Source organism: Phaenicophaeus curvirostris, chromosome 1, assembly GCF_032191515.1.
Source record: "Phaenicophaeus curvirostris isolate KB17595 chromosome 1, BPBGC_Pcur_1.0, whole genome shotgun sequence".
Taxonomy (NCBI): Eukaryota; Metazoa; Chordata; class Aves; order Cuculiformes; family Cuculidae; genus Phaenicophaeus; species Phaenicophaeus curvirostris.
Genome location: NC_091392.1, coordinates 1,926,511 through 1,946,328, shown reverse-complemented (window position 1 = coordinate 1,946,328; position 19,818 = coordinate 1,926,511). Strand labels below are relative to the sequence as shown.

Genomic DNA, 19,818 nt, shown 5'->3' with positions numbered 1-19,818 from the left:
CAGAGCCTCCTCCAGACCCTCCAAGCCCAACGCTTGCAGCCTGTCTTCATAGCGGAGGTGCTCCAGCCCTCAGATCATCTTCAAGGCCTCCTCTGGTCCCGTTCCAATAGTTCCATATCCTTCTTCTGTTGGGGATTCCAGAACTGGACACAGGACTCCAGGTGGGTTTTTCAGTAGTTTGAATCTTGAATTCTGCCTCTTTAAATTTATTGTAGTGCGAGAAACAAGCCTTTTGGAAATGAAAGAAGATACAGAACTGGATCCAGAGGAGAACAGCACTGTCTTCATGGGAATACTCATCAAAGGGCTGGCCAAGCTGAAGAAGATCCCTGAAACGGTGAAAGCCGTCCAGGATCGCTTAGAACAAGAACTGAAGCAGATTGTGAAGCGGTCCACAACCCAGGTGGCAGACAATGGTTACCAGAGAGGGGAGAATCTGTCCCAGGAAAATCAGCCCAGGTAAAGATACTTCAGCCGTTGAACCCTGATTAACGAGGCCTGTGGGAAAGCTGGGGAGGGGGCTCTTTATCAAGGAGTGCAGGGACAGGATGCGGAGAAATGGTTTTAAATTGAAAGATGGGAGATTGAGATGAGATGTTTGGAAGAAATGTTTTCTCTTGAGGGTGGTGAGGCACTAGCGCAGGTTGTCTGGGGACGTTGTGGCTGCCCCATCCCGGAGGTGTTCAAGCCCAGGTTGATGAGGCTTTGAGCAGCCTACTCCAGTGGGAGGTGTCCCTGCCCATGGCAGGTGGTTTGGAACTGAATGATCTTTGAGGTCCTTTCCAACCCAAACCATTCTATGTTTTTATGATGCTTCTGTGATTGATCGCTGCAAAAAGGAGTCTGGAGAAGTCATCGTATCTGCTAATTTCAATTGGAAGGGATGACAATAATGGTTTTGTAGTGACAGAGACATGAAATGGTTAAACTTGTACAAATGCCTGGGTCTCACTGTTCCTTGAGCACCTGAAATTCTTGGGAATTCAGAGGTGTTCAGAAAGTGATTCACAAATTCATTGTTGCTTCTCAGCTAAGGGAGATGCTTCCTTCTGTGCTTGGCCCTAGAAGAGAATCTTTTGGCTAAGCAGATGTTTGAAATGCAGATTTGAGGATGGAAGCAGAGTCGAAGCCAGCATTATTTAACTACTAAGAGGTGCATTATGTTGAATATTTGATTTTATTTTTCTTTTAACCTAACCTTTCATTTTCAGTGGCTTTGCAACAGCTTGAATTGTGATGCTGTCTCAGATTGCATGGGGTAAAGAGCACTTAGTGCCAACACAAATACATCTTCTTGTGTTGCCCTGAATCATGAGTTGACACTGGTGCTGATGCCAAGAGAGTGTTTAAGTTCCTGCGTAATATGACTTGAAAAGGGAATATTCAGCTCATTTTATTTCCAGTGTAGTGGAGTCCAATTAAGTTGATGCAGGTGCAGAGCTTTGAAATCCTATATGGAACTAATTATATCAGTATATATGGCCTAGCTTCTAATTGGTTTGCAGCCCCATTTATATTAATAGCAAGGTGTGGAAGGAACTGAAAGCTGTTTCTTGTGTTCTTGAGGATGCACTAGGATTGTTCTTTGGAAAAGAGGACTCCTTAATTGGTAGTTATCATTTCTAGCTGAAATTCTCATTTGTGATACTGCGTATTGTTACGATCACTGTCCAAAGGGAATTAATGACGGAAAATTAAAATCAACACAAAATGGTTTTAGGCAGAAAGAGTGGAAGTTTAGATGAGGTCTTAGGAAGAATTGTTTTCCTCTGTGAGTGCTGAGGCACTGGCCCAGGTTGCCCAGAGAAATTGTGGCTGCCCTGTCCCTGGGGGTGTTCAGGGCCAGGTTGGATGGGGCTTGGAGCAACCTCACCCAGTGGAAGGTGTCCTTGCCTGTGGCAGGGAGGGTTGGAACTAGATGGGCTTTCCAGTCCCTTTTAACCCAAACCATTCTATGATTTTATGTGTGTTTTCATTAAATGTAATATTTGTAGTTGAAAATCACTTCCAAGATAGACTTTACCTTGAGTTTCATAGAATCGTAGAATAACCATGTTGGAAGAGACCCACCGGATCATTGAGTCCAACCATTCCTATCAAACACTAAACCATGCCCCTTAGCACCTCGTCCACCCGTCACTTAAACCCCTCCAGGGAAGGTGACTCAACCACCTCCCTGGGCAGCCTCTGCCAGGGACCAATGACCCTTTCTGTGAAAAATTTTTTCCTAATGTCCAGCCTAAACCTCCCCTGGCGGAGCTTGAGGCCATTCCCTCTCGTCCTGTCCCCTGTCACTTGGGAGAAGAGGCCAGCACCCTCCTCTCCACAACCTCCTTTCAGGGAGTTATAGAGAGCAATGAGGTCTCCCCTCAGCCTCCTCTTCTCCAGGCTAAACACCCCCAGCTCTCTCAGCCGCTCCTCATAAGGCCTGTTCTCCAGCCCCTTCCCCAGCTTGGTTGCTCTTCTCTGGACTCGTTCCAGAGCCTCAACATCCTTCTTGAGGTGAGGGGCCCAGAACTGACCCCAGGATTCGAGGAGCGGTCTCACCAGTGCCGAGTACAGAGGGAGAAGAACCTCCCTGGACCTGCTGTCCATGCTGTGTCTGATCCAAGCCAAGATGCCATTGGCCTTCTTGGCCACCTGGGCTGCTGCTGGCTCATGTTCAGTCGCTGTCAACCAACACCCCCAGGTCCCTCTCCTCCAGGCAGCTTTCTAGACAGACTTCTCCCAGTCTGTAGCTGCACAGGGTTGTTGTGCCCCAAGGGCAGGACCCGGCATTTGGCCTTGTTAAACCTCATGCCATTGGACTCTGCCCAGCGGTCCAGCCTGTTCAGATCCCTTTGCAGAGCCTCCTGACCCTCCAGCAGATCGACACTTTCACCTAGCTTAGTGTCATTATCTTTGCTGTGGAAATAATGAAGAATGGGTAAACTTCTGGTGCCGATAACTTGGTGAAATTACAAGCTTCTTGGATAAGTCAGAAGGCAGAATTTTGGTTTGTGATGCCAAGAAGGGGCAAAGGATATGCTCGGGCAGAGGCTGCCCAAGGAGGTGGTTGAGTCCTCTTCCCTAGAGGTAGTTAAAAACTTAGGTAGATGAGGTGCTAAAGGATCTGGTTTAGTAGTGGACAGGTATGGTTGCACTCAATGATCTCCAATATCTTTTCCAACCACGTGATTCCATGATTCTGTGATTCTTCCAGTCACCAGATTGTTAAAGTAAGAAGAAGAAGAGGAATCTGGACACCTGCCTGGTTGAGGGTCTGTTTTATGGTACACAACTTCGGTCGGATACTTTGCCGTAGCTTGACATTTGGTTGAAAATTGTCTCAGAAAGAGGAAATCCACTGACAGTTCTGCTAGTAAATCCTATCGATTGGGTTCAGTTCACTTCTCCTTACATGTTCGTAACACGCTTCTGGCTTTGTACCTCATCTCCACACTTCAGAATAAATACAGGAATTATATACACACCAACACTCTGACCAGGCGAAGGACATTACTGCTGCTAAAATGCATGAATTGTCATTAGCGACCTCGTTCCGCTGTCAGCAGTCACTCTGCATCAATTCAGTCTCTGTTAGCGCCCGGACAATAGGACTCGCTTCCGGGTGTGTGTCACTGTCTCTCAACGTATTTCCCTTATTTCTCAGTGAAGGGGTTATGAGATTGCTTCAATAAATCGCCTCAGCCGGTCTCCTGTCACTCTCTGTTCGTGTTCTGCTTAGGTCACTCGGTGCTGCAACCCCATATGCATAAAATCTGGGCCATATTCTTTTATGCTGTTTTGTCTCATTAGCTGTCTGACACACAGACTGTGTCTGTGTCTCCTTTGGGTCACCTTGTTTCAAAAATGACCTGACCAATTCAAAAGGCTTGTAGAGAAAAGAAAATGAGGATAATTTGAAAACATGGAGATGTAGAAATTTGTGTCTGAATGCATTGTGCAAATGCTTCTGGAATATTGCCAGGCTTGGCGCTGTGACTGCTTCCCTGCGGAGCTTTTCCAGTGCTCCACCACCCTCTGGTGCAGAACCTTTTCCTAATATCCAACCTAAACCTCCCTGGCGCATCTTCCTGCCGTTCCCTCGGGTCCTGTCCTCCAGAGAGAAAAGATCAATGCCTGCTCCTACTCTGTCTCTTGTGAGGAAACGGTAAACTGCTATGAGGTCTCCCCTCAGTCTCCTCTTCTCTAGACTGAACAGATCAAGTGGCTTCAGCTGCTTCTCATATGACTTCCTCTCTAGAGCCTTCACCAACTTTGTGGCCTTCTCTGGCTGCTCACCAGTCGCTTTAGATCCTTTGTATCCTCTGGCACCCAAAACTGCACCCAGCGCTCGAGGTGGGGCCACACCAGCGCAGAGCAGAGTGGGACAGTCCCCTCACTCGATGGGCTGGATGCGCCTCAGGACACAGTTGTCCCTCTTGGCTGCCAGGGCTCACTGTTGGCTCATGTTCAGCTTGGTTTCGACCAGAACCCCCAGATCCCTTTCCTCAGGGCTGTGTGTTCCTCCTGGCTGTGTGGACAGCCCGGGTTGCTGTGTTCCAAGTGCAAAACCCGGCATTTGCCCTTGTTAAACTTCATGTGGTTGGTGATTGCCCAGATCCCTCTGCAGGGCCTCCTTTCCCTCAAGAGCGTCAACAGCTCCCCTCAGTTTCTTGTCATCAGCAGACTTGGTCAGTAAACTTTCAAGTCCTGCATCTGGTTAATTTTGAAGATATTAAAGAGTCCTGTTCTTAAGATGGGTCCCTGCGGAACCCTGTTAGGGACTGGTCTCCAGCCCCATGTAACCCCACTCATGATGACCTTTTGAGCCCAACCCATCAGCCAATTGTTTTCCCGCTGCATTATGTGTTTATCCAGCTGGATGCAGGGCATTTTGTTTAGGAGGATCCTGTGAGGAGCATCAAAGGCCTTGCTGAAATCCAGAAAGATGACGTCAACTGGTTTTCCTGTCATGTGGTTGAGAATGGAAAATGCAATGGAATGGTGCGTAGTTTGCCACGCCGAGGAACATGGATCGTGGAGGTTTTATGTCCATCAGTCTGTAACATGAGATTAGCAAGACCCTTGAATTTAAAACCAATAATTCTCTTTGGTATAATGTTACATAAAGCCATGTATTTAACGGCTTTAAATTGGAAGGAGGAATATTTAGATTAGTCGTTAGGAAGTTCTTCACAATGAAGGTGGTGAGACACTGCCACAGGTTGCCCAGAGAAGTCGTGGATGCCCCAACCCTGGAGATGTTCAAGGCCAGGCTGGATGAGGCCTTGAGCAGCCTGATCCAGTGGGAGGTGTCCCTGCCCATGGGCTTTAAGGTCCCTTCCAACCCAAATCAGTCTTTAATTCTAACTCCTCAACTGCCGGCTTAAATATCCAATGGAAATGGATGTTTGTGGATATTCAGCAGTCTGAAATGAAGTGTGTGAGCCATGAACGCACCCCTCATTAGTAGTTGCTAACTAACAGAGAAGACTGAAGCGTGGCAGTGAAGGAGTGGGTGCAACTCCAATTCTGCTGCAGATCTGTCCTGCTCCGGGGTAGCAGCTCCTGATGGGAAGACACAGCAAGCATGTGGTGACTCCTGAGCTGCTGCAGATCAGTGTGATGGAGCCTGTCTGTCAGAGCTAGGAAGTGCCTACCATATGGATTTGGGAAGTGTTATCGTCACATTTTGTTGGGGTTACGTGTGTACTTGATTTGCTCATTACACGGCAGTGAACTTGATTCTTCTTTTTTCAGATAAAAAAATGTGGTGAGTCATTACCTCACCACAAAGCATTGAGGGCTTTGCAAAGGGACATTAATTACAATAACTGGGCAGTAAGGAAGCCATAGGAGCAGGTGAGGTGTAGAATATTTAGATGAGGTTGTAGCTGTAGCGCCTCCGATACAGTAGTAAGGTGTTGATAACTGGCACAGTTGGTAAGGCTTGATGTTTTTGGTTTCTTATCTTTAATGTTGCTTAAAACCTGCCAAGCTACTAATTTCCTAATTCAAAATTAATATCTTGTATTCCGTTTTTAAGTGTAAGGCCATTCTTATTGGCTTGAGGCTCTTGCTTTCTTCTGAGGAAAAGCAGGCAGTCTCGTTCCTTGTACGCAGCTCCATCTGGAACTTCAAATGGTCTCTAATATCATAGTACTGAGGTGTAGTCTCTCTGTAGTCACTAATCATAGAATCATGGAAGGGTTTGGTTTGGAAGGGACGTCAAAGACCATCCAGTTCCAACCCCCCTGCCATGGGCTGGGACACCTCCCACTGGACCAGTCTGCTCGAGGCCCCGTCCAACCTGGCCTTGAACACTTCCAGGGGTGGAATATCCATGACTCCTCTGGGCAACCTGTGCCAGTGCCTCTCCACCCTCATCACGAAGAATTTCTTCCTAATGTCTGATCTAAATCTTCCCCCTTCAAATTTAATGCCATTCCCCGTTCTTCTATAACACCAGACTCTTGCAAAAAAGTCCCTCCCCAGCTTTCCTGTAGCCCCTTCAGGTCCTGGAAGGCCTCTATAAAGTCTGCCCCAAAGCTTCTCTTCTCCAGGATGATGCGTTTGTCTGCCCTGTTACCCCGCATAGAACTCAAAGAAAGTGAGCAACTCTCCAACTGCCCCATTCCTGGAGCATTCAAGGCCACATTGGATGAGGCTTTGAGCAGCCTGATCCAGTGGAAGGTGTTCCTGCTCATGGCAGAGGAGTTGGAGCTGGATGGTCTTTAAGGTCCCTTCCAACTTAAACCATCCTATGATGCTATGAACTTTGATGTAGAGGTAGGAGCGAGAAGGAGGATCCTCAGATGTATTTAGGCACCAAACCTGAGCTACTGACTACTGAAGTTAGTCACCTGAAGCCCACAGAGAGGGTTTGAAGCCAGATGACTTGCTGGCTTGTGTGCAGTGTCTGTCACAAACCAGGATGTATGAAGTCAAAGTCTTCTGGACTACTGTATGACCGTGTGCCTGTGGTGTCCTCTAGAATCTGACTGGCATCTTGTTGGTTTACAGGTTACTGCTGGAACTGCTAGAACTCCTCTTTGACAAGTTCAACGCTGTGGCTGCTGCTCACTCTGTTGTCCTTGGGCACCTTCAGCAAACAGTGGCCTCTCCTTGTAGCCAGTACGACGGTGACATCAAGCTCTATGACATGGTGGATGTATGGGTCAAGATCCAAGACGTCTTGCAGGTAAGAATCCTTCTGGTGGGCACATTTTTGGCTTGGAACAAGTTTTATAACCAGAGGATACATGTTGTACTAGTGATTGCTGTGCTGGAATTTATCTTGGGTTTTGGTAAGCAGCCACATTTATAACAGACTTAAACTCCAGAGAGCTTTGGAATCCTTCAAAAAACTCCTCTAGATTCATCCTTACGGTGTGTGGAGAGGTTGGTTCCTTTTGCCTACTAGGTGATTTATCAGAAGCTTTCAAACAGTGACATTTTTGTTCTGTGTTACCGTGTCATGCTTGCCTTAGAAAGTGTCACAGCTCTAATCGCTTGTCTTCTCTTGTCATCACAGCTTGGTTATAGTCAGCTGAGACACTTGCTGCCAGCATGTTTTCAGGGCATTCTGATTTGATTCTAATTCTTAACTGTAGCGCATTAAAGCTGTACCTTGCTTAGGCTTTATTCTGGTACCGTGCCTGTCACCTTAGTGTCTGAGACTCTTGCAAGCAGCAGAGCTGTCATCTGTCACACGTCTGTTCTCTCCTTCTTGCTGTGAGGCCAACATGTGCACATTAGAGTTTTCTACTTATTTATGTTGGAGTTGCCTTTATATAAAGCACACAGGTGTCCACCTCACCTGTATTTGGTAGAGGAAGTCAAAGAGCCTCACGTTATTTATAAGAGTTGGCAAGATTTATGATCATAGAATCATAGAATGGTTTGGGTTGGGTGCCGTGTCCCAAGTGCAAAATCCAGCACTTGCCCTTGTTAAACTTCATGCGATTGGTGATGGCCCAGCTCTCCCATGTGCCCAGATCCCTCTGCAGAGCCTCTTTTACCCCACGACATCCTCATGGAAGGGATGTTGAGGGTTCAACTCCGTGTGAGTCCATGCAGCTCTAAGGCAGCTGAGCTCTGATACTACTTCTTCCCCTTCCACAGCCCAAGATGCTTTCCTTGCTCTGGAAGTGTTGCTCATTTTCCCAACAGTGATGCAATTTCATGGACTTTACTTGGCGGAGTGTTCTCTGCTGGCTGTGTTTTCTGCTCACTCACGTCCTTGAGCTGTCTCAGTGTTGGCACAGGAATGAGCGAGAGGGAATGAGCAAGAGGCTCTGCAAAGAAGGAAAGGGAAAGGTTTATCCTGGTAACTGCAGCTTTCCTCAGCGTGAGAGATACTGTGTGGAGCAGCACTCCAAGGTACATGCTCTTGTGAAAACAAGGTGGTTTTTGCTTAGCACAGGTCCAACAGCTGCGGACTCCTGTGTCCAGTTCTGGAATCTCCAGCAGAAGGAGGACATGGAACTGTTGGAATGGTTCCAGAGGGGGCCACAAAGATGACCTGAGGGCAGGAGCAGCTCTGCTATGTGGACAGTCTGAAAGTGTTGGAGTTGTTCAGCCTGGAGAAGAGAACACTCTGAGGAGACCTTAGAGCAGCCTTGTAGTACTTGAAGGGGCTCCAGGAAAGCTGAGGAGGGTCTTTTTACAAGACCATGTAGTGATAAGATGAGGAGGAATGGCTTTAAATTGGAAAGCAGAAGATTTAGATTAGACATTAGGGAGAAATTCCTCATGATGAGGATGGTGAGGTGCTGGCAGAAGTTTCCCAGGGAAACTGTGGCTGCCCCATCCCTGGAGGTGTTGAAGGCCAGGTTGGATGGGACCTTGAGCAGCCTGGTGTGGTGTGAGGTGTCCCTGCCCATCACAGGAGGGTTGGAGCTGGATGATCTTTAAGGTCCCTTCCAACCCAAACTATTCTATGATTCTGTGATCCAGTCGTGAACTCTGAATCTCTTCGCGGTCATGATACTGTTTGACTCTTCAGTTAAATAAATATGTTCTGGAAAAGGTAAACCAATCTCTCTTTGCTGAACCTTTGCATTCAAAGGATGAATGAACTATTTGTGACACAGTTTTAATGCCTGTGAAGTAAAATAAGATTTTTGGATGTGAGGTCTTAATATGCTGTAAGTACTGGTGGAAATGTCAGAGCAATATATGAAATTGCTGTTGCGTTTGGCAAGTTCTCCAGGTAATATTTTGAACATAAAGTAGTGTTATTTTTCAGAAGTTCTCTTTAAAGAGATTGAATGGTTTAGTGGTTGTCCTTAAAATAATGTGCCTGACAGCACTTCTGCTTCCTTCTAAATGGACTTAAATGTGTGGAACTGGTGCCCTTGGACAGTGGGCTTGTTCATCTCATTAATGCTCGTCCCTCATTTAGCTGAGAGGATGATGGTCATGAAAGTGATTTGAGTGCAGCTCTTGAAATGTATGGTTTTAGTCAATCTTGAAGTGCGTAAAGGTGGGAGTGGGAGTGTTCTGCTCTCCACTTGGATGATATTTAAAAATGGAATTTAGATAATTGGTGAAGGTCATGTGGCACTTGTTTTTTTCCCTTTTATTTGAAGTGAACTGGGAGCATCAAGAAATCCAGTGCAGTGAGTGTTACACAACTTTTTTTTTTTTTTCTGCGTATATGTGCTACTGAGAAGATGAGAATCTCTGCAAGAGCCTGTGGTTCAGGAGGAGTGTCACCCCTCGGTCTGGGAGGGGATGAGTTTATTTTAGATTAGATTATATTAGATATTAGCAAATATTTCTTCACTGAAAGAGTGCTGAAGCACTGGCAGAGGCTGCACAGGGAAGTGGTGGAATCTTTATCCCTCGGGGGGTTCAAGAAATGTATAGACATGGCACTTCGGGCAATGGCTTAGTGGTGTTGGGCTGATGTTTGAACTGGTTGGTCTTGGATGCCTTCTCCAGCCTTGATGATTCTGTGATGCTGTGATTTTGCAGGAAAATATTTGCTTGAATTTTGGTCTTGCCAAGAAGGTGTGTAATGACCCAACTCCTCTCTCTGTTAAAATCTTTTATAGTCTTCTCCAATTTACCTAATGATTCAAATCTTCTTACCTTTTGAAATGGAAAGTTTTTTTTGTACCTTTTCGAAGCTCTTAAGAAGATGCACTGGGAATTCAAGGTGGTGGAACCAGAGGAAATGACAGGAAAATGTGCCACGGGAAGTTTAGATTGGGTATAAAGAAAAGGTTCTTCATTCAGAGGGTGGTGGAGCATGGGAACAGCTCCCCAGGGGAGTAGTCATGGTGCCAAGAAGGGTTTGCCCTCAGACATGGTATAAGTTTTGGAGTTGTTCTATGCAGGGACAGTTGTTGTACTCAATGATCCTTCTGGATTCCTTCCAACTGAGGTCATTCTGTGATTCTCTGTTATTCTGTAATGTTGTGGCTGCCTGGAGGTGTTCAAGGCCAGGTTGGATGAGGCTTTGAGCAACCTGATCCAGTGGAGGTGTCCCTGCCCCTGGCAGGGGATTAGAACTGAGTGGGCGTTGAGGTCTCTTCTGACCCAAATCATTCCATGAGTCTATGATTCTATGAGATCACCTTGATAAGGTCAAAAACTGTGCCAGCAGGTACAAAGATGTTTCACAGAGTTGGGATTTTGCAGCTAGAAGGGCAAAGAACAAGATAGCGATGACACCTTGTCCTTTTAAAAACAAAGAATATGAAGTAGGAATGCACAAAATCAATCTCTTTTTAACTGGATGGAACTGAATTGTGTTGGTAACGGGTATCTGGAAGAAGTCCAGAGCTGAGCTGACTACAAACGTTGGATATTGTCTTTCCCAGGAATGCTCCTTGTTAACTGACCTGTGCCCCTTTAGCATGGTGACAGAGGAGAAGTTTGCTAGGATCCTATTACGGGATCAGCTTCTGGTTTGGGAGTCGTTTTTATATCCTATCACTCCAGGCCCTTGTGAAAAGTCCCTCCCCAGTTTTCCTGTAGCCCCTTCAGGTACTAGAGGGCTGCTCTAAGGTCTCCCCAGTGCCTTCTCTTCTCCAGCCTGAGGAATCCCAACTCTCTCGGCCTGTCCTCATACCAGAGGTGCTCCTGCCCTGTGATCATATTTGTAGCCCTCTTCTGGACTCATTCCAACAGTTCCATATTCTTCTTCTGTTCCAGAACAGATAGAAGACTCCAGGTAGGGTCTCACGAGAGTGGAGTAGAGGGGGAGAAGTTGAAAGTTTGCTGAGGACTAAAAAGTTTGTGAAATGGCTGTTGCACCAAGTTGAAGTCATTGTTTCAAATTGTGAATAGGACCATGAATATCCAAAATAAAAAGTGCAGCATTTCCTAGAATCATAGAATCACCAGGTTGGAAAAGACCCATCGGATCATCGAGTCCAACCATTCCTATCAAATACTAAACCATGCCCCTCAGCACCTCATCTACCCGTCCCTTAAACACCTTCAGGGAAGGTGATTCAACCACCTCTCCTGTGTGTAAGTTGGTTGTTACCCTTCATCTTCTTGGAGGTATTAATCATAGAATCACAGAATTATAGAATAGTTTGGGTTGGAAGGGACCTTAAAGATCATCTGGTTCCAACCCCCATGCCATGGGCAGGGACACCTCCCACTAGACCAGGCTGCTACGCGAATGGGATGATGTGGAAGCAATGGAAACTTGACTAGATAAATGCAGTATCTTCAATTTTATGCATTTCCCTAGATTCTTGAACAGTTTTGTTAGGTCTGATGTGCTTTTTTTTCCCCGGTTGCTATCAATGCCTGCTGCACTTTATTCCTCTTGTCAGCTGGAATTAGGATAGTCTACAAGTAGTTCATCAGCATTTGTAGACATGTTTTATAGGACTATAAAACCACGTCTCTTTTGATGTGCTGAGCTTATTCACACTTAGTCCCTGTGCGACTGGCTTTAAAGGCAGTGAGTCATACTCTTACTAGCATCATAAAAATGCTATGAATGGGAAAAGGCCAAACGCTCATCATGTCCTCACTGCGAGATGTCTCATCTGACAGCAGTGCATGAGGGATTCGTGCAGGCAAATTCCTGCTAATGTTAAGAGAGGAGCTGATAGCTGAGCGAAATGTTCAGAAATGGTTTTCCTTAAAAGCCTTTTCACTCCCATGCTGTGTACTTGTTGTGCTTAGAATCGTAGAATCTCTGAGTTGGAAAAGGCCTTTGAGATCGTAGAGTCCAACCATACCTGTCCACTACTAAACCAGATCCATGAGCGCCTCATCTCCCTGTCATTTAAACACCTCCAGGAATGGGGACTCCACCACCTCCCTGGGCAGCCTCTGCCAATGCCTGAGAACCCTTTCAATGGAGAAATGTTTCCTGATGTCTAATCTGAACCTGCCCTGGTACAACTTGAAGCCATTCCCTCTTGTCCTATTTCCTGTCACTTCGGAGAAGAGACCAACACCCTCCTCACTACAACCTACTCTCAGGGACTTGTAAACAGATAAGGTCTCCCCTCAGCCTCCTTTTCTCTAGGCTAAACAACCCTGGTTCCCTCAACTGCTCCTCAGAAGACGTGGTCTGCACCCTTAGCTTGCATGACATTTATAAAACCATAAGGTAGAATCTTTCTTTCCTAAGTTTACCAGCTCTCGCTGTTTCTTTCCTCATATGAAATCTCAGTTCTGTAATTATTTGTGAGTTAGGAAGCCACAGAACTGCATTAGCAAAAGCCCTTTCTAAAATTTCTCTTTCCATCATCTTATTTTCCTTGTGTTTTGCTTAGGCACATTCACAGGTGAGCCCATAGATATGAACTCCTAGGCTGAGGCCACGTGCAACAAGAAGCTCAGCCCTGGTCAGACAGAAAGTGTTAAGTTTGTATCTGTTACATTCAGAAGGAGCTCCAAGAATTTTAATTTAATCATAGAATGGTTTGGGTTGGAAGGGACCTTAAAGTCCATCCATTTCCAAGCCCTCTGCCATGGGCAGGGACACCTCCCACTAGATCAGGTTGCTCAAAGCTCCATCCAACCTGGCCTTGAACACCTCCAGGGATGGGGCAGCCACAACTTCCCTGGGCAGCCTTTTCCAGAGCCTCAGCACCCTCATCCAGAAGAATTTATTCCTAATGTCCAATCTAAGTATTTCCCCTTCCAATTTAAAGCCATATCTGCTTTTCTTTCTCATTAATTCTGCAGGCCATGCTACTGGCCTGTCTGTGCGCACACCTGCATCCCTGTACACATCTCATCTATCTTTGCTCCTTATTTCTCATTCTTCAGCAGCAATCTCTCGGCTTTGATCCAAGGCCCCAAGCAAGAAGAGAATCGTAGAATCATAGAATCATGGAGTGGTTTGTGTTGGAAGGGATCTTAAAACCCATCCTGTTCCAACCCCCCTGCCTTGGGCAGAAGGTGCATTATATATGGACATGTGTTTTGTGAGACCCAACTCTCCAGGTGGGACAATGGCAGCTCCTTATCTCTTGTGAAGGCAACAGAAAGTCTGCGCACATACAGTGTGAAGCTGTTGCAGCTGAAGCTCTGGCAGGGGCTGGAGCACCTCTGCTGTGAGGACAGGCTGAGAGAGTTGGGGTTGTTCAGCCTGGAGAAGAGAAGGCTTTGGGGAGACCTTAGAGTGGCCTCCCAGTACCTGAGGGGGCTATGGGAAAGCTTGAGAGGGACTTATTACAAGGGCCTTTAGTGATGGGCTGAGGGGAAATGGCTTTGAATTGAAGGGGGAAGATTTAGATTAGGCATTAGGAAGAAATTCTTCCTGATGAGAGTGAGGAGGCACTGGAACAGGTTGCCCAGGGGAGCTGTGGCTGCCCCATCCCTGGTGGTGTTCAAGGCCAGGTTGGATGGGTTGAACGTGTCCCTGCCCATGGTTTGGAAGTTGGAACTGGATGATCTTTAAGGTCCCTTCCAACCCAAACCATTCTAATTCCATGCTTCTGTAGGCACCAGTTTGAAATGTTTCAAGTCTCGCTAGTATTACCCATAAAAGATTTGGGAACATTTACTTCACAGCATGCTTCTCCTCATCAAAGTGGCTGAGTCATCTCATCTCACTGGGTGATGCCATTCTGAATTTTACACATGGGGGAACTCATGTTTGAGTGAAGTACATGGAAAGGTTTGGAAGTATTTCTATTACCTATGGGCCTGATTTGATCCTGTAGAAGGAGGGAATGGCTTTAAATTGGAAGGGGAAGATTTAGATTAAACATTAGGGAGAAATTCTTCATGATAGGGGTGGGGAGGCCCTGGCCCAGGTTGCCCAGGGAAGGAAGCGGTCGGTGCCCCATCCCTGGTGGTGTTCAAGTCCAGGTTAGATGGGGCCTTGGACAGCCTGATCTAGTCTGAAGTGTTCCTGCTCTTGGCAAGGGGATTGGAACTGGATGATCTTTAAGGTCTGTTCCAACCCAAACCATTCAATGATTCTATAAAATGTGGATATTGATAATGAAGACTTAAGTCTGAAATAGTTGGACTGTGGTGTTTGAGAGTATGTATGTGGCTGGTAGGGCGTGGTTAGAAAGTACTTAAGCATAGAATCAGTCTAACTGCTCAATTTGCACTTTCTTGTTTTGGCTTGAGGAATTTCTGCTGTATCAGGCTTTTACCAAGTTTTAGCCACGTTACTCAGCAGGAAGAGAACACGCTCAGCTTCTGTGTATAGATGTGATTGATGGACTGTTCAGAGGATAAGTAATTGGTTGGATGGTCACACCCAGAAGACAGTGGTCAACAACTCAATGTCCAGATGGAGAGAAATGATGTGCAGTGTCCCTCAGGGGTCTTTTCTGGGACTGGTGTTGTTTCCTATCTTCAGCAATGACCTAGATGATGGTATCGAGTGCACCTTCAGTAGATTTGTGGTTGACACCTAGCTGAGTCGTAATGTTGACATCGCTTAGGGATGGGATGCCATCCAGAGGGACCTTGGCAAGCTGGAGAAGGAGGACCTCTGAAAGTCTCATTATGTTCAACAAGGCAAAGTTCAAGGTCCTGCACCTGGTTTGGGCCAGCCCTCATTATCGATACAGGCTGGGGGTTGAATAGATTGTGAGCAGCTCTGTGGAGAAGAACGTGGAGTCCTGGTGGATGAGAAGCTGGACGTGAGCTGGCAGTGTGTGCTTGCAGCCTAGTAGACTAACTGTCTGGTCTGCATCAAAAGAAGAGTGGCCAGGAACACGAGGGAGGGGATCCTGCCCCTCTATTCATCTCTCATGAGACCTCGCCTGGAGTTCTGTGTTCAGTTCTGGAGCCCTCAGTGCAGGAAGGACTTGGATCTGTTGGAGAGAGTCCAGAGGAGGCCAAGGAGGTGGTTTGAGGGCTGGAGCAATTCCCACACAAGGACAGGCTGAGAGAGTTGGGCTTCTTCAGCCTCAAGCGCTGCACTTCTCCGCCTTATCAACTGGGATGCTGATTTGCATGATCATTTAGTGCATATTTCTCTAGCCATATAGCTTGTACATCTGCGTGTTTTGACTGGCCGAGAGCCAGCAGTAGGTAATGGAACTTCATGCAGGGATTTACATAAATTCTAAATAAATGTACAATGTTTCTGCAAACCCTGTTTCCCTGGCAGGCTGTGCTCTGCGGAACTCCCAGCCCATATGCCTTCCCCAAACACCATCACCAAAATAGGATTTAGAGAGATCAGAAGAAAATGAGCTTGATGATAACAGAGGAGCCCCAGTCGTGACCATGTGGAAGCAGAAAAAGGGGAATTGATGTAGTCAATACTGCTGGGTTTCAAGGCACATGATTATTTTAATTCTGCATTTTCCCCATGCTTGCCACTCTGGGACATAGGAGCAAATCATAGAATGTCTAGGTTGGAGAAGACCTTTGAGATCGTCAAGCCCAACCATACCTGCCCACTACTGAACTAGATCCCTGAGCACCTCATCTCCCTGTCTTTTAAACAGCTCCAGGGATGGGGTCTCCACCACCTCCCTGGGCAGCCTCTGCCAGTGCCCGAGAACCTTTTCTGTGCAGGGATTTTTCCTGATGTCAGATCTGAACCTCCCCTGGTGCAACTTGAGACCATTTCTTCTCGTCACATCACCTGTTACTTGGGTGAAGACACCACCACTCACCCACCTTGCTGCAACCTCCTTTCAGGGAGTTGTAGACAGTGATAAGGTCTCCCCTCAGCCTCCTTTTCTCCAAGCTAAACAACCCCAGGACCCTTGGCAGCATCTCGTAAGTCTTGTTCTCCAGACCCTTTACCAGCTCCATTTCCCTTCTCTGGATGTGCTTCAGTTCCTCAATGTCCTTCTAATGATGATGTCCTGCATCCGAGTCGGGGTAATCCCCGTTTTCAGTACATGTTGCGGGGTGATGTGGTTGAGAGCTGCCCTGCAGAGAAGGACTTGGGGTGCTGGTCAATGAGAAGCTTGACATGAGCTGGAAGCGTGCGCTTGCAGCCCAGAAGGCCAACCATATACTGGGCTGCATCAACAGAAGGGTGGCCAGCAGGGTGACGGAGGGGATTCTCCCCCTCTATTCCTTTCTCAGCTCTATAGGACCCACGTGAAGAAGAGGAGAGACCCGTATCTATCAAAACACAGATTATAAATGCAAAGTGGACAGCAGTATTTGTTCTAGAGTCCACGCGTTAATCATTGCAAGCAAACGACTGGAAAAGACAGTAACTGTGTCCATGCTAGGAACCATGGAAACCCATTTCACCTGAGAAGAGTGGGAGATGGGAAAATTAGTTAATTAAATATGGCCTGTGTAAAGTCGTTCTGCTCGGAGTATGTAGTTAAATGCCTTGTAAAGCTCTTCGGCTTCTTCATTTACTGGAAAAGGCCTAAGAAATGTGTGATTGCTGGTGCACTCTGAGTGAAGCTGTGAGCTGGAAACTGATTAAAATAATAATAAAATGTGTTGCGTTGTTAATTAATTTTTTCCAGTAATGAAAACTGGACTCCCTCTGCTTTGCATTTATAAGATAAAACATCGAAGAGCAGCACAAGGAAAAGAGAATGAAAAACCCATGTGTGCTCACCTTGGATGCTACGGGTTTGAGTGATGAGGATCTCGTACTTTTATTCACTGGAGAATTGCCTTTTATTTTTAGAATTATCATTGAATCATAGAATAGTTTGGGTTGGAAGGGACCTCAAAGATCATCCAGTTCCAATCCCCCTGCCATAAGCAGGGACACCTCCCACTAGATCAGGCGGTCCAAGGCCCCATCCAACCTGGCCTTGAACACCTCCAGGGATGGGGCAGCCACAACTTCCCTGGGCAACCTGTTCCAATGTCTCACCACCCTCAGGGTGAAGAAATTCTTCCTTATATCTAGTCTAAATCTGCCCTTCTCCAGTTTATACTCATTGCCCCTTGTTCTATCACCACAAGCCTTTATGAATAGCTTTCCTGTAGGCCCCTTTGAGGTACTCGAAGGTCTCTATAAGGTCTCCTCCGAGTCTTCTCTTCTCCAGGCTGAACAAACCCAACTGTCTCAGCCTGTCCTCACATGGGAGGTGCTCCAACCCTCTAATCATGTTTGTAGCCTCCTCTGGACCCATTCCAACAGCTCCATCTCCTTCTTACGTTGAGGCTTCCAGAATCTGACACAGCGTTCCAGATGAGGTCTCACAAGAGATGAATAGAGGGGCAGAATCCCCTCCCTTGCCCTGCTGGCCACGCTTCTTTTGGTGCAGCCCAGGATACAGGTGGCCTTGAGAGCTGTCAGCGCGCATTTCTGGCTCACATCGAGCATCTCATCAACCATCACTGATCACTTCTTGCCATGGTTTCTGTGGATGAAATGTTGTTTCCCAAAGTTTTTTTGTCGAAAACCTGGTGGGGTGGTGCATGTGGTTCCCACTGCAGAAGTGGTTGAGGGGCCCTGTAAAGCTCTGTAAAAATAACTCTGAATCATAGAACCATTAACATTGGAAAAAAACTCTTAAGATCATTGAGTCCAACCGTCAACACAACACCACCGTGCCTACTAAACCATGTCCCAAAGTGCCACATCTATACATTTTTGGAACACCTCCAGGGATGGAGACTCTGGAAACTGTGTTCAACTCAGACTTGTTTTTTCCGAAGTTTCTCTTGAGCCATCCTGTAGATTTGTGTGGATGATGTGGTTTTCCAAAAGAGCCAAAGGCATTTAGGATCTAACTCCCTTAGCAATCCAATGGGACCTGGGCAACTAATTACTTTAGATTCATTTGAAAATCCCAGATCTAATTTTGCATTATAATAACACGATTATTATTATAGAGGGGGGTGAACCTCTAAGAAAAATAACGATTTGTGTAACTTCGTACTTTCTTAAAAAAAATCACAGAATCATAGGATGGTTTGGGTTGGAGAAGCCTTAAAGGCCATCCTGCTTCAAGCCCCCTGCCCTGTCCAGGGACACCTCCCACTAGATCGGGTTGCTCAAAGCCCCATCCAACCTGGCCTTGAACACCTCCAGGGATGGGGCAGCCACAGCTTCCCTGGGCAACCTGGGCCAGGGCCTCACCACCCTTACCGTGAAGAATTTCTTCCCAGTGTCTAAGCTCAATCTTCCCCTTTCCAATTTAAAGCCACCCTCCACTCATCCTATCATTCCAGGCCCTTGTAAAAAGTCCCTCCCCAGCTTTCCTGTAGCCCCTTCAGGTACTGGAAGGCTACTCTAAGGTCTCCCTGGAGTCTTCTCCAGGCTGAACAATCCCAAATCTCTCAGCCTGTCCTCATAGCAGACGTGCTCCAGGCTTCCGTCCATCTTTGTAGCCCCTTTCTGGACCAATTCCAACAATTCTATATCCTTCTTATGTTGAGGACTGAGCTGTTTGTCTGTCCTTTCTGGTGGTTAAGTGTTTTGTGTTCCACCTCCTTCAGAAAAGGCTCAGAGAAGGAGATCATGTGGAAGGGTTGAGGATGGAGAGGGTGGTTGCTCTTTTTTCTGAGGGTTGACTTCTGGCATTGTGCAACGCTCAAGGTGAAAGTGTGAACAGGACTCTTGTCTGCCACTTAGTAGATTCATTCCAATTGCAGAAAGGTTAATCGTGTCATTAATTTTCTCTCCTAGGCTTAAGTACTTGGATGTTGCTACCTATGACAGGGAGAATAATCCAAATCAGTTACACCTCCCTGCGGGTCAGTAAATAGATGAATCAGAGTGGTCCCTTAAGTACAATCTTATCGAAAACCTTTCCCTTTTTACTCACAAAGGACGATGAAGTAAACTGGTAAATTTACATGTGATTAGCTAGGACAGAAGAAAAGGATGATCTCACTTTATTACAGTGATTTGGTGCTATATTCCCTTGCTGTTTAATCAGCGTGTTACACGCCTAGTGCCCCCTTGGAAAAACTGCATTTCCCAGCCGCGTTACCTGCCAGAGTGATAAACGATGGTGCTTTTGAATTGTTCTCTTACACTAACCTCTCCTGATAATTTCCCTTAATTCATGGTGGTGTCTTTCCTTTAGGGCCCATCTTGGGAGTCATGTGCAAAAATGAAGGTGTTATCAAAGATCTGAAAGAGGGGAGATTAGATGAGATGTTAGGGAGAAATTGTTTGCTGTGAGGGTGGGGAGGCTCTGGCATTGGTTGCCCAGAGAAGTTGTGACTGCCCCATCCCTAGAGGTGTTCAAAGCCAGGCTGGATGAGACTTTGAGCAACCTGATCCAGTGGAAGGTGCCCCTGTTCATGGCAGGGGATTGGAACTGCATGGGCCTTGAGTTCCTTTCCAATACAAACCATTCTATGGTTCAGTGATCCGTGGACTTGACAACTTTGGTGGAGTGTTCTGAAAACTTTTGGAATATCCCTGTAATGGTGTTGCCTTTTCCTCCCTTTGAATTCATGCAGATCCTTGCATTTGACTAGAGA

At 46.5% G+C, this 19,818-nt stretch overlaps 1 protein-coding gene across 1 annotated transcript in view; it reads left to right on the top strand.

Moving 5' to 3' along the window:
• EXOC4 (exocyst complex component 4) overlaps positions 1-19,818 on the top strand; it is a 428,233-nt gene that overhangs the window by 59,405 nt on the left and 349,010 nt on the right. Inside the window, exons 6-7 of the mRNA XM_069861081.1 lie at positions 216-459; positions 7,009-7,186. Of these exons, the coding sequence (XP_069717182.1) occupies positions 216-459; positions 7,009-7,186 (422 nt within the window). The remainder of the gene's footprint in view (positions 1-215; positions 460-7,008; positions 7,187-19,818) is intronic.